The sequence below is a fragment of the Hypanus sabinus genome, chromosome 3 (assembly GCF_030144855.1).
Source record: "Hypanus sabinus isolate sHypSab1 chromosome 3, sHypSab1.hap1, whole genome shotgun sequence".
NCBI classification, from domain to species: domain Eukaryota; kingdom Metazoa; phylum Chordata; class Chondrichthyes; order Myliobatiformes; family Dasyatidae; genus Hypanus; species Hypanus sabinus.
Window position 1 is genome coordinate 192,472,041 of NC_082708.1, and position 12,133 is coordinate 192,484,173.

Genomic DNA, 12,133 nt, shown 5'->3' on the forward strand with positions numbered 1-12,133 from the left:
AGGGAGAAAAGATGAGGTACAAGGGTAAGCTAGCCAAGAATATAAAGGAGTATAGTAAAAGCTTCTTTAGGTATGTGAAGAGGAAAAAATTAGTTAAGACCAAAGTTGGGCCCTTGAAGGCAGAAATGGGTGAATTTATTATGGGGAACAAGGAAATGGCAGACAAGTTGAACAGTTACTTTGGATCTATCTTCACTAGGGAAGACACAAACAACCTCCCAGATATAATAGTGGCCAGAGGACCGAGGGTAACGGAGGAACTGAAAGAAATTCACATTAGGCAGAAAATGATGTTGGGTAGACTGATGGGACTAAAGGCTGATAAACCCCCAGGGCCTGATGGTCTGTATCCCAGGGTAGTTAAGGAGGTGGCTTTAGAAATAGTGGACGCATTGCTAATCATTTTCCAATGTTCTATAGATTCAGGATCAGTTCCTGAGGATTTGAGGGTAGCTAATGTTATCCCACTTTTTAAGAAAGGAAGGAGAGAGAAAACTGGGAATTATAGACCAGTTAGCCTGACATCAGTGGCAGGGAAGACGCTGGAGTAAATTATAAAAGATGAAATAGTGGCACATTTGGATAGCAGTAACAGGATTGGTCCAAGTCAGCATGGATTTACAAAGGGGAAATCATGCTTGACTAATCTGGAATTTTTTGAGGATATAACTATGAAAATGAACAAGGGAGAGCCAGTGGATGTAGTGTACCTAGACTTTCAGAAAGCCTTTGATAAGGTCCCACATAGGAGGTTAGTGGGCAAAATTAGAGCACATGGTATTGGGGTTAGGGTACTAACATGGATAGAACACAGACAGGAAACAAAGTGTAGGGATTAACGGGTCCTTTTCAGGATGGCAGGCAATGACTAGTGGGGTACCGCAAGGCTCGGTGCTGGGACCACAGCTATTTACAATATACATTAATGATTTAGATGAAGGGATTCAAAGGAACATTGGCAGATTTGCAGACGGCACAAAGCTGGGTGGCAGTGTGAAATATGAGGAGGATGTTAGGAGAATGCAGGGTGACTTGAACAGGTTGGGTGAGTGGGCAGATGCATGGCAGATGCAGTTTAATGTAGATAAATGTGAGGTTATCCACTTTGGTGGCAAGAACAGTAAGGCAGATTACTATCTGAATGGTGTCAAGTTAGGAAAAAGAAGTACAACGAGATCTAGGTGTCCTTATTTATCAGTGACTGAAAGTAAGCATACAGGTGCAGCAGGCAGTGAAGAAAGCTAATGGCATGTTGGCCTTCATAACAAGGGGAGTTGAGTATAGGAGCAAAGAGGTCCTTCTGTAGTTGTACAGGGCCCTGGAGTGACCACACTTGGAGTATTGTGTTCAGTTTTGGTCTCCAAATTTGAGGAAGGACATTCTTGCTATTGAGGGAGTGCAGCATAGGTTCACGAGGTTAATTCCCAGGATGGCATGACTGTTGTATGTTGAAAAATTGGAGCGATTGGGCTTGTATACACTGGAATTTAGAAGGATGAAAGGGGATCTGATTGAAACATATAAGATTATTAAGGGATTGGACACGCTAGAGGTAGGAAACATGTTCTCAATGTTGGGGAAAGTCCAGAACCAGAGGCCACAGTTTAAGAATAAGGGGTAGGCCATTTAGAACAGAGTTGTGGGAAAACTTTTTTACCCAGAGTGTTGTGAATCTATAGAATACTCTGCCTCAGAAGGCAGTGGAGGCCAATTCTCTGGATGCTTTCAAGAAAGAGTTAGATAGAGCTGTTAAAGATAGCGGAGTCAATGGTTATGGAGAGAAGGGAGGAACAGGGTACAGATTGTGGATGATCAGCCATGATCAGATTGAATGGCGGTTCAGGCTCAAATGGCCGAATGGCCTACTCCTACACCTATTGTCTATTGTCTAAATAAGGCAAACAGGTAGTGAGGTCATGGATCCTATACAGATTGAAGAGGAGGAGGTGCTTGCTGTCTTGAGGCAAATCAGAGTAGATAAATCCCTAGGACCTGACAGGGTATTCCCTCGGACCTTGAAGGAGACTTGTGTTGAAATTGTAGGGGCCCTGGCAGATATATTTAAAATATCGGTATCCACAGGTGAGGTGCTGGAGGATTAGAGGATGCCTCATGTTGTTCTGTTGTTTAAAAAAGGTTTCAAAAGTAATCTGGGAAATTATTGGCTGGTGAGTTTGACGTCAGTAGTAGGTAAATTATTGGAAGGAGTACAAAGAGATAGGATCTGCAAGTATTTGGATTAGGAAGAGTCAACATGACTTTGTGTGTGGTAGGTCATGTTTAACCATTCTATTAGAGTTTTTCGAGGAGGTTACCAGGAAAGTGGAAAAGGGAAAAGCTGTGGATGTTGTCTACATGGACTTCAGTAAGGCCCTTGACAAGGTCCTGCATGGGAGGTTAGTTAGGAAAATTCAGTTGCTAGGTATAAATGATGAGGTAGTAAATTGGATTAGACATTGGCTCAATGGAAGAAGCCAGAGAGTGGTAGTAGAGGATTGCTACTCTGAGTGGAGGTCTGTGACTAGTGGTGTGCCACAGGGATCAGTGCTGGGTCCATTGTTATTTGTCATCTATATCAATGATCTGGATGATAATGGGGTAAATTGGATCAGCAAATTTGCTGATGATACGAAGATTGGAGGTGTAGTGGACAGTGGGGAAGGTTTTCAAAGTTTGCAGAGGGATTTGGACCATTTGAAGGAATGGGCTGAAAAATGGCAGATGGAATTTAATGCAGACAAGTGTGAGGTATTGCATTTTGGAAGGTCAAACCAAGGTAGAACATACAAGGTAAATGGTAGGACACTGAGGAGTGCAGTAGAACAGAGGGATCTGGGAGTACAGATACACAATTCCCTAAAAATGGCGTCACAAGTAGATAGGGTTGTAAAGAGAGCTTTTTGTACATTGGCCTTTATAAATCAAAGTATTGAGTATAAGAGTTGGAATGTAATGGTGAGGTTGTATAAGACATTGGTGAGACCGAATTTGGAGTATTGTGTGCAGTTTTGGTCACCTAATTAAAGGAAGGATATTAATAAGGTTGAAAGAGTGCAGAGAAGGATGTGTCCGGGACTTGAGAAACTGAGTTACAGAGAAAGGTTGAATAGGTTAGGACTTTATTCTCTGGAGCTTAGAAGAATGAGTGGAGATTTGATAAAGATATATAAAATTATGCTGGGTATCGATAGAATGCTTGCAAGCAGACTTTTTCCACTGAGGATAGGAGAGAAATTAAACCAGAGGACATGGGTTAAGGGTGAAGGGGGAAAAGTTTAAAGAGAACATGGCGGGGTGGGCTTCTTCACACAGAGAGTGTTGGGAGTGTGGAACGAGCTGCCCGATGAAGTTGTAAATGTGGGCTCACTTTTAACATTTAAGAAAATCTTGGACGGGTACATGGATGAGAGGGGTATGGAGACATATGGTCCAGGTGCAGGTCAGTGGGACTAGGCAGGAAAATGGTTCGGCACAGCCAAGAACGGCCGAAGGGCCTGTTTCTGTGCTGTGATGTTCTATGGTTCTAGAGTAGATAAATCCCTAGGGACTGGCAAGGTGTTCCCTCAGATCCTGTGGGAGGCAAGTGCAGAAATTACTGGGGCCCCAGTAGAGATATTTAAATCATTCTTAGCGACCAGTGAGGTGTCGGCAGATTGCAGGATAGCCATTGTTCTTCTGCTGTTTAAGAAAGGCTCTAAAAATAATCCAGGAAATTATAGGCCAGTGAACTTTACATTGGTAGTGGGAAAGTTATTGGAAGGTATTCTAAGGGACTGGATATACAAGTATTTGGTTAGACATGGACTGATTAAGGATAGTCAGCATGACTTTGTACGTGGTAAATCATGTCTAACTTATCTTAAAGAGTTTTTCAAGAAAGTTATCTGGGAAGTTGAAGGCAAGGCAGTGGATCTTGTTCACATGGAGTTTAGTAAGGCATTTGTGAAAGAAGCCAGAGAGTGGTAGCAGATGGTTGCCTTTCTAACTGGAGGCCTGTGATTAGTGGAGTGCCGCAGGAATCGGTGCTGGGTCCGTTGTTGTTTGTCATCTATATCGATGATCTGGATGGCAGTGTGGTTAACTGGATCAGCAAGTTTGAAGATGACACCAAGATTGGGGATGTAGTGAACGGTGAGAAAGACTATCAGAGCTTGCAGCGGGATCTGGACCAGCTTGAAAAATGGCAGATAGAATTTATTGCAGTGAAGTGTGAAGTGTTGTACCTCGGTAGGGCCGGTCAGGGTAGGTCTTACACAGTGAATGGTAGGGCACTGAAGAGTGCGATTTCAGAACACAGGTCCAGAATTCTTTGAAAGTGGCATCACAGGTTCAAAATGTTTATAGTTTCAAAGCATTTATTATCAGAGGATGTATAAATTATACATCCTTCAGATTTGTTTGCTTGCAGGCAGCCAAAAAGCAAGAAACCTGAAAGAACCTAATAAAAGAATTAAGATAAAGGCCAATACCCAATTCGCAGAGATAGGGGGAAAAAACAACTGAAATTATGCGTGCCACCCCCCCCCCCCCACCCTGCCGGTAAGCCTCAGCTTACACATACAAGATAGCATTACAATTCTCCATTGGTTATTCCCCCCTTATCGGTAGCCATAACCCAAACATACCAGACACAGAAACCCATTACAGCATTACAGTGAAGCCATTTTGTTAGCCTGAACAGTTAACACCACTGTTACTGGTACTGAGAGTCCTACACATGCAAACAATAGAAGTGAGCTTGAATGTTCTGAATCAAAGTGAGTCCTTAGATTCAAGCCCTGGAGCAGCCCAGAGTAGTCCCAAAGCATTGGTATTAGTACATCAGATTAGTGGGCAGCCTTCATAGCCTTAGTGCCATGGAGAGAGGAGTGAACATCATGGGAGAGCAAGCAAAATCAACTCTCGTTTCCAATCCCAACATCCTGCCTTTCCCAGCACCTAGGCCGGTATTTAAGTTGACCAAACAGTGTATCATACCTTGCACTGGGACCTGGGACAGCGAAAGGCTTCAGCCTAGACCACACCGCCAGTGATGTGTTCAGGTGCTAGAAACACCGCCCAGCAATAAGTTAAAACTTTGAAACTTTGGAAGGATATAAATAAGCTTGAAAGAATACAGAGAACATTTACTTGGATGTTGCCAAGTCTGGATGACCTGATTTACGTATATGGAAAGATTGAACAGGTTAGGACTTTATTCCTTAGAATGTAGCAGACTGAGAGGAGATTTGATAGAGGATGTAAATTTTTAAGGGGTATAAATAGGCTAAATGGAAGCAAGTTATTGGCACCAAGTTTGGTTGGGCTACAACTGGAGGTCATGGGTTAAGGGTGAAAGGCAAAAAGTTTAGAAACATAGAAAACCTACAGCACAATGCAGGTACTTCAGCCCATAAGATGGAGCTGAACATGTCCATACCCTAGAAATTGCTTGGCTTACCTACAGCCCTCTATTTTTCTGAGCTCCATGTACCTATTCAAAAGTCAGTTAAAAGACCCTATCGTATCAGCCTCCACCACCTTTGCCGGCAGCCCATTCCATGCACTCACCACTCTCTGAGTAAAAAACTTACCCCCAACATTTCCTTTGTACCTACTCCCCAGCACCTTAAACCTGTGTCCTCTTGTAGCAACCATTTCAGCCCTGGGAAAAGCCTCTGACTATCCACATGATCAATGCCTCTCCTCATCTTATACACCTCTATCAGGTCACCTCTCATCCTCCGTCGCTCCAAGGAGAAAAGGCCGAGTTCACTCAACCTATCCTCATAAGACATGCCCCCAATCCAGGCAACATCCTTGTAAATCTCCTGTGCACCCTTTCTATGGCTTCCACATCCTGTAGTGAGGCGACCAAAACTGAGCATAGTACTCCAAGTGGGGTCTGACCAGAGTCCTGTATAGCTGCAACATTACTTCCCGGCTCCTAAATTCAATTCCACGATTGATGAATGCCAGTACACCGTATTCCTTCTTAACCACAGAGTCAACCTGCACAGCTGCTTGAAGCATCCTATGGACTCGGACCACAAGATCTCTCTGATCTTCCACACTGCCAAGAGTCTTACCATTTCTGCCATCATATTTGACCTACCAAAATGAACCACTTCACACTTATCTGGATTGAACTCCATCTGCTACTTCTCTGCCCAGTTTTTCTTCCTATCAATGTCCCACTGTAACCTCTGACAGCCCTCCACACTATCCACAACACCTCCAACCTTAGTGTCATCAGCAAACTTACTAACCCATCCCTCCACTTCCTCATCGCGAAGAGTAAGGGTCCCTGAGGCACTCCACTGGTGACCGACCTCCATGCAGACTATGCTCCATCTACAACCACCCTTTGCCTTCTGTGGGCAAGCCAGTTCTCAATCCACAAAGCAATGCCCTCTTGGATCTCATGCCTCTTTACTTTCTCAATAAGCTTTGCATGGGGTACCTTGTCAAATGCCTTGCTGAAATCCATATACACTGTATCTACTGCTCTTCTTTCATCAATATGTTTAGTCACGTCAAGTTTAAGGGGAACATGAGGGGCAACTTGTTCACTCAGAAGGTCATAAGAGAGTGGAATGAGCTGCCAGTGCAAGTGGTGCATGTGAGCTCAATTTCAACATTTAAAAGAGGTATGGATAAGTACATGGACAATAGGGGTGTGGAAGGCTATGATCCCTGTGCAGGTTGATGGCAGAAGGCAGTTTAAATGGTTTAACATGGACTAGGTGGCCAAAGGGCTGTTTCTGTCCTGTAGTTAACTATGACTCTATCAGGACTAAGGTGATGGAGAGCTGATTGAGCTTTCATATGACCTTTTGGTGCTTCCAATAACTTGGATGTCTTCGTGAGAACACAATATCAGAACTAGACTCTTCAGCATTATTTTTATCAACGTTCAAACAACATCTAATGCTCATTTTTTTTTCTTGTCAGCGGTCTAGTTATCCTGAGTAATGAGAGTTATGTTATTGAGCATGTTGAGCGAGAGGGACATGGTTATCACCTGCTGTTTGGACCTAAGCATCTGAAGCTAAAGGAGATGAAGAGCAGTAGCAAACACCTATTTTCTGAACATACTCAACACCCACTTCGGGTAAGCATTCTACATCATTTTTTTTTCATCTGGGTTGATTGATAAAGGTGATTTGCAAATCATTGATACACCTGCTGATGGTTATAGTCCAGAATCATAAGGAAAAGGGTCTTTTTAGTGCACTGCACACACAAGACTGCGGATGCTGGAATCAGAAGCAATACAGTCTGCTGGAAGAGCAGGACAAGCGGTATTGATGGTGTTACATTACTGCTAAAGCTTTTCATTCAGGCTTGGCAGAACAACATGGACTCCAATTATCTATGTAGAACTGCAAAACTTTTGTTTATTAGGACAGATTAATAAACATTAAAACACTTCTCTAGATGTGCACAGGCTCCTCTCACTGCAACGCAGATCTCACTCTACAAAATCTGCGGTGCCGTGTATGAACAGCCTTTTGATGAGGCCTCAAAGAACTACCCTCAAGCCCACCAAGCGCTCTACTTCTATATGTGTATCACTGATATGCAATGTTGAAGTAAGTGGACCAATCCATCAACACCAGCTCGAACCACTGAACCAGAACCAATCACATGTCACCACTCTCCACTCGCCCCTGTGTTCACCTGAGATTCATGTTTTCTACAGCTGTAATCTCACAGACATATTGCACTCCCAAGTTCTCTGGACTGTATTGTATTCCTACAAATTATTGCAGTCCCATATTTACGGGATCGTATTGTACCCCTACAGAATATTGCATTCCCAGCTTCGCTAGATCTGAATGTGTCCATACAGTGTATTATTTTCATGTTCATCTATTCTATCCTTACAGTATATTGCATTCTCATGTTCATCAGACCATATTATATCCCTACAAAATATCCCATTCCTAGATTCGCTGGTATTGAATCCCTAGAGTGTATAGCATTCCCATGTTCGCCTTATTGTATCCCTACAGTATGACATTTCCATGTTTGTATGACCATATTGTATTCCTACAGCATTTTGCAGCCCCATGTTTGTCGGACCATATTCTATTTCTAAAGTATATTGTATTCCTGTGTTTGCCATATTGTATCCCTACTGTATATTAACCATACAACCATATAACGATTACAGCATGGAAACAGGCCATCTTGGCCCTTCTAGTCCATGCCAACGCTTACACTCACCTAGTCCCACTGGCCCGCACTCAACCCATAACCCTCCATTCCTTTCCTATCCATATACCTATCCAATTTTACTTTAAATGACAATATCGAACCTGCCTCTACCACTTCTACTGGAAGCTCATTCCACACAGCTACCACTCTCTGAGTAAAGAAGTTCCCCCTTGTGTTACCCTTAAACTTTTGTCCCCAAACTCTCAAATCATGTCATCTTGTTTGAATCTCCCCTCCTCTCAATGGAAAAAACCTATCCACATCAGCTCTATCTATTCCCCTCATAATTTTAAATACCTCTATCAAGTCCCCCCTCCTTCTACGCTCCAAAGAATAAAGACCTAACTTGTTAAACCTTTCTCTGTAACTTTGGTGCTGAAAGCCTGGTAACATTCTGGTAAATCTCCTTTGTACTCTCTCTATTCTGTTGACATCTTTCCTATAATTCGGTGACCAGAACTATACACAATACTCCAAATTTGGCCTCACCAATGCCTTGTGTATTGCATTCACATATTCACTGGACCGAATTGCATCCCTATATTGCATTCCCATATTCACCAGACCGTATTCTATTCCTGGACCTTATTATATCCCTACATTATTGCATTCCCATGATCGCCGGACTGTATGGTATCCAACAGTCCCATGTTCCCTTGGAATTAATATTCCCATGTTAATTCTATTCTATCCTGACATACATTCCCATGTTTGCTGGACAGAATTGTATCCCTATGGAATATTGCGTTCCCAAGTTCGCCAGATCATATTGTATCCCTATGGAATATTGCAGTCCCATACTTGCCAGACCATATTGTATCCCTACAGTGTTCTCATATTCACTGGATGGAATTGCATCCTTACAGAATATTGCATTCCCAGATTTGCTGGACCGTGTTGAATCCTTACAGTGTATTGCATTTCCATGTTCACCATACTTTATCCCTACAATATTGCATTTCCATGATCATCCGACCGTATTGTGTCCAACAGTATATTGTACTCCCATGTTCACTGTAACATATCCCTACAGTACATTGCATTCCCATGTTTGTCGACTATATGGTATCCCCACAGCATAATGCATTCCCATGTTTGGCAGACTGTATAATATCCCTACAATATAAGACTTTCATGCTACAGGACTGCTTTGATGGCATCGACTGAATTGTTTTCCATGATGAAGATGTCTCCAAATTTACAGAAGGGGTCACAAGCTCATCTGGAAGTGCATCGAGGATATTGTCTCCCAGAAATTGGTCAGGGTCTACCCAAACCAGAAACACTAGTTTAACAGTTTTGTGTGAGCAGCACTTACCGTGCGAGGCAGAGCTGACATTGCCAGTAATCAGCAGGAGCCTCAAGAAATGTAGCTACGATCTGTGCAAAGTCATCAAGGTAGTGATATGTCAATACAGTGACAAGATCTAGACACAACTCACCACCAACAACACACGCAGCTTATGCAAGGTCTGCACATCATCACAGACTTCAAAGCTAAGCACAGTGGTGCTGCCAACATCACTGCCTGTCTCCCAGATGAGCTAAATCTTTTTTACTCAGTTTGATATCACCAACACTGAGCCCTTGAGGAGAGCCTGCACTTTGGTCATCTCTGAGGCTGAAGTACACGGATGTTTCCAATGGGTGGACAGTCGCAAGGCTGCAGGACTGGACGGCATCCCAAGGCGAGTACTCTGGACTTACATGGCACAACTGGCAAGTGTGTTTACAGACATTTTTAAACTCTTCCTCTCCCAGTGTAGAGTGCCTTCTTGCTTCAAAACATACACCTTTGTCCCTCTACCTAAAAAAACCAAGATAACATGTCTGAACAACTGGCGTCCTATCACACTCACCTCATAATAAGCAAATGCTTATGAATAGAGGCTGGTCAAGGACTTCATCTGCAGCATGCTACCACCCACACTGGACTCCCTACAATTCACATACCAACACAACCAATTGACAGATGACGCAATAGTCAGAGATGCGGAGAAATTACTTTAGTCAGAGGGTGGTAAATCTGTGGAATTTGTTGCCACGAGTGGCTGTGGAGGCCAAGTCATTGGGTGTATTTAAGGCAGAGATAGATAGGTTCTTGATTAGCCAGGGCATCAAAGGGTATGGGGTGAAGAGAGGGGAATGGGGATGACTGGAAGAATTGGATCAGCCCATGATTGATTGGCAGAGCAGACTCGATTGGCTGAATGGCCTACTTCTGCTCCTATATCTTATGGTGTTATGGTCTTACATTGATTGGCCTGATCTCAAATAATAACGAGTGGTCTATAGAGAAAAAGTCATCACCCTGACACAGTAATGTCAAAAAAACAACCTCTCCCTCAATGTCGCAAAAGTAAAAGAGCTGGTTGTGAATTATAGGCGGAATGGAGACAGGCTAACCCCTGTAGACATCAATGGATCTGGGATTGAGAAGGTAAACAGCTTTAAGTTCCTCAGCATAAACATCACCGAGGATCTCACATGGATTGTACAGACCAGCTGCGTGGTGAAAAGGACACTACAGTGCCTCTTTCGCCTCATACAGCTGAAGTTTGGCATGAGTCTCCAGATCCTAAGGACTTTCTACAGGGGCACAATTGAGAGCATCCTGACTGGCTGCATCACTGCCTGGTATGGGAACTGTAATTCCCTCAATCGCAGGACTCTGCAGAGAGTGGTGTGGCCAGCCCAACGCATCTGTAGACGTGAACTTCCCACTTTTCAGGACATTTACAAAGACAGGAGTGTTAAAAGGGCTTGAAGGATCACTGGGGACCCAAGTCACTCCAAACACAAACTGTTCCAGCTGCTACCATCAGGGAAACAGTACCGCAGCATAAACGCCAGGACCAACAGGCTCCGGGACAACTTCTTCCACCAGGCCATCAGACTTCAGACTGATTAATTCACACTGATACAATTGGATTTCTGTGATATATTGATTGTCCTGTTGTACATACTATTTATTACAAATTACAAAGGTTTTTACTCCTCATTGATGTGAAGGATGTAAGTAATAAAGTCAATTAAAATCAATTCAGTATTGCTTTCCCATGTTTGTTGTGTTCTTTTCCTACAGTATATTGCATTCCCATATTCATTGGAGCATATTGTATCCCTGTAGTATATTACATTCTGACGTTAGCCGGAGCTTATTGTATCCCTACTGCATATTGCATTCACATGTTCATCATACTGTTTTGCAACAAAATACTTAATTGTAAAGTTCACTGTTTTGTATCCCTACAGTATATTGCAATCCCATGTTCACCAGACTGTATTCTATACGTACATATTGCATTCATAATTTCGCCAGACCATTGGAGAACCTGAGACCTGACAGAATCAGGCATAAAATGGTGATCAGCGGGTCCATTGCTGGGGTCAGGCTTCCTTTACTATGAACTCAATCTCCCAAATGAAAGTGGCCACCACGCAGGATGGTGGGAAGATAGTCTCTGGGCTAGAAGTATCCTTCTTGGAGTTGTATTGGCGGGAGAGCATGCCCGGCTTCCTGTTCTTGGACCCTGGACGGTATGTGAGGGAAAACCTGAACCGTCCAAAGAATAATGCCCAATGGGCCTGGCAGGAGTTCAAATGTTTGGCGATCTGAATATGTCCCAAGTTCTTATGATCAGTCCAAACAATAAACGAGTGTTCTGCCCCCTCCAGCCAGTGCCTCCACTCCTCTAATGCTAGTTGACTGTCAGTAGTTCCCAATTCCCCACATTGTAATTCCGCTCGGCAGGGGACATCGGTGAGAAAAGAAGGCACAGAGATGAAGCTTATCATCCAGACTTAATGGTTGGGACAGGATTGCTCCTATCCTGGAGTTGGAGGCATCAACCTCAACAATGAATTGACAGGAAGGGTCCGGTTAGATCAGGATGGGAGTGGTTGTGAACTGCCTCTTCAGGTCAGTGAA

The 12,133-nt window shown here is 43.4% G+C and overlaps 1 protein-coding gene across 1 annotated transcript in view; it reads left to right on the forward strand.

The window, feature by feature from the left end:
- LOC132390896 (disintegrin and metalloproteinase domain-containing protein 12-like) overlaps positions 1-12,133 on the forward strand; it is a 78,324-nt gene that overhangs the window by 36,081 nt on the left and 30,110 nt on the right. The window contains exon 6 of the mRNA XM_059963435.1: positions 6,934-7,093. Within this exon, the coding sequence (XP_059819418.1) occupies positions 6,934-7,093 (160 nt within the window). The remainder of the gene's footprint in view (positions 1-6,933; positions 7,094-12,133) is intronic.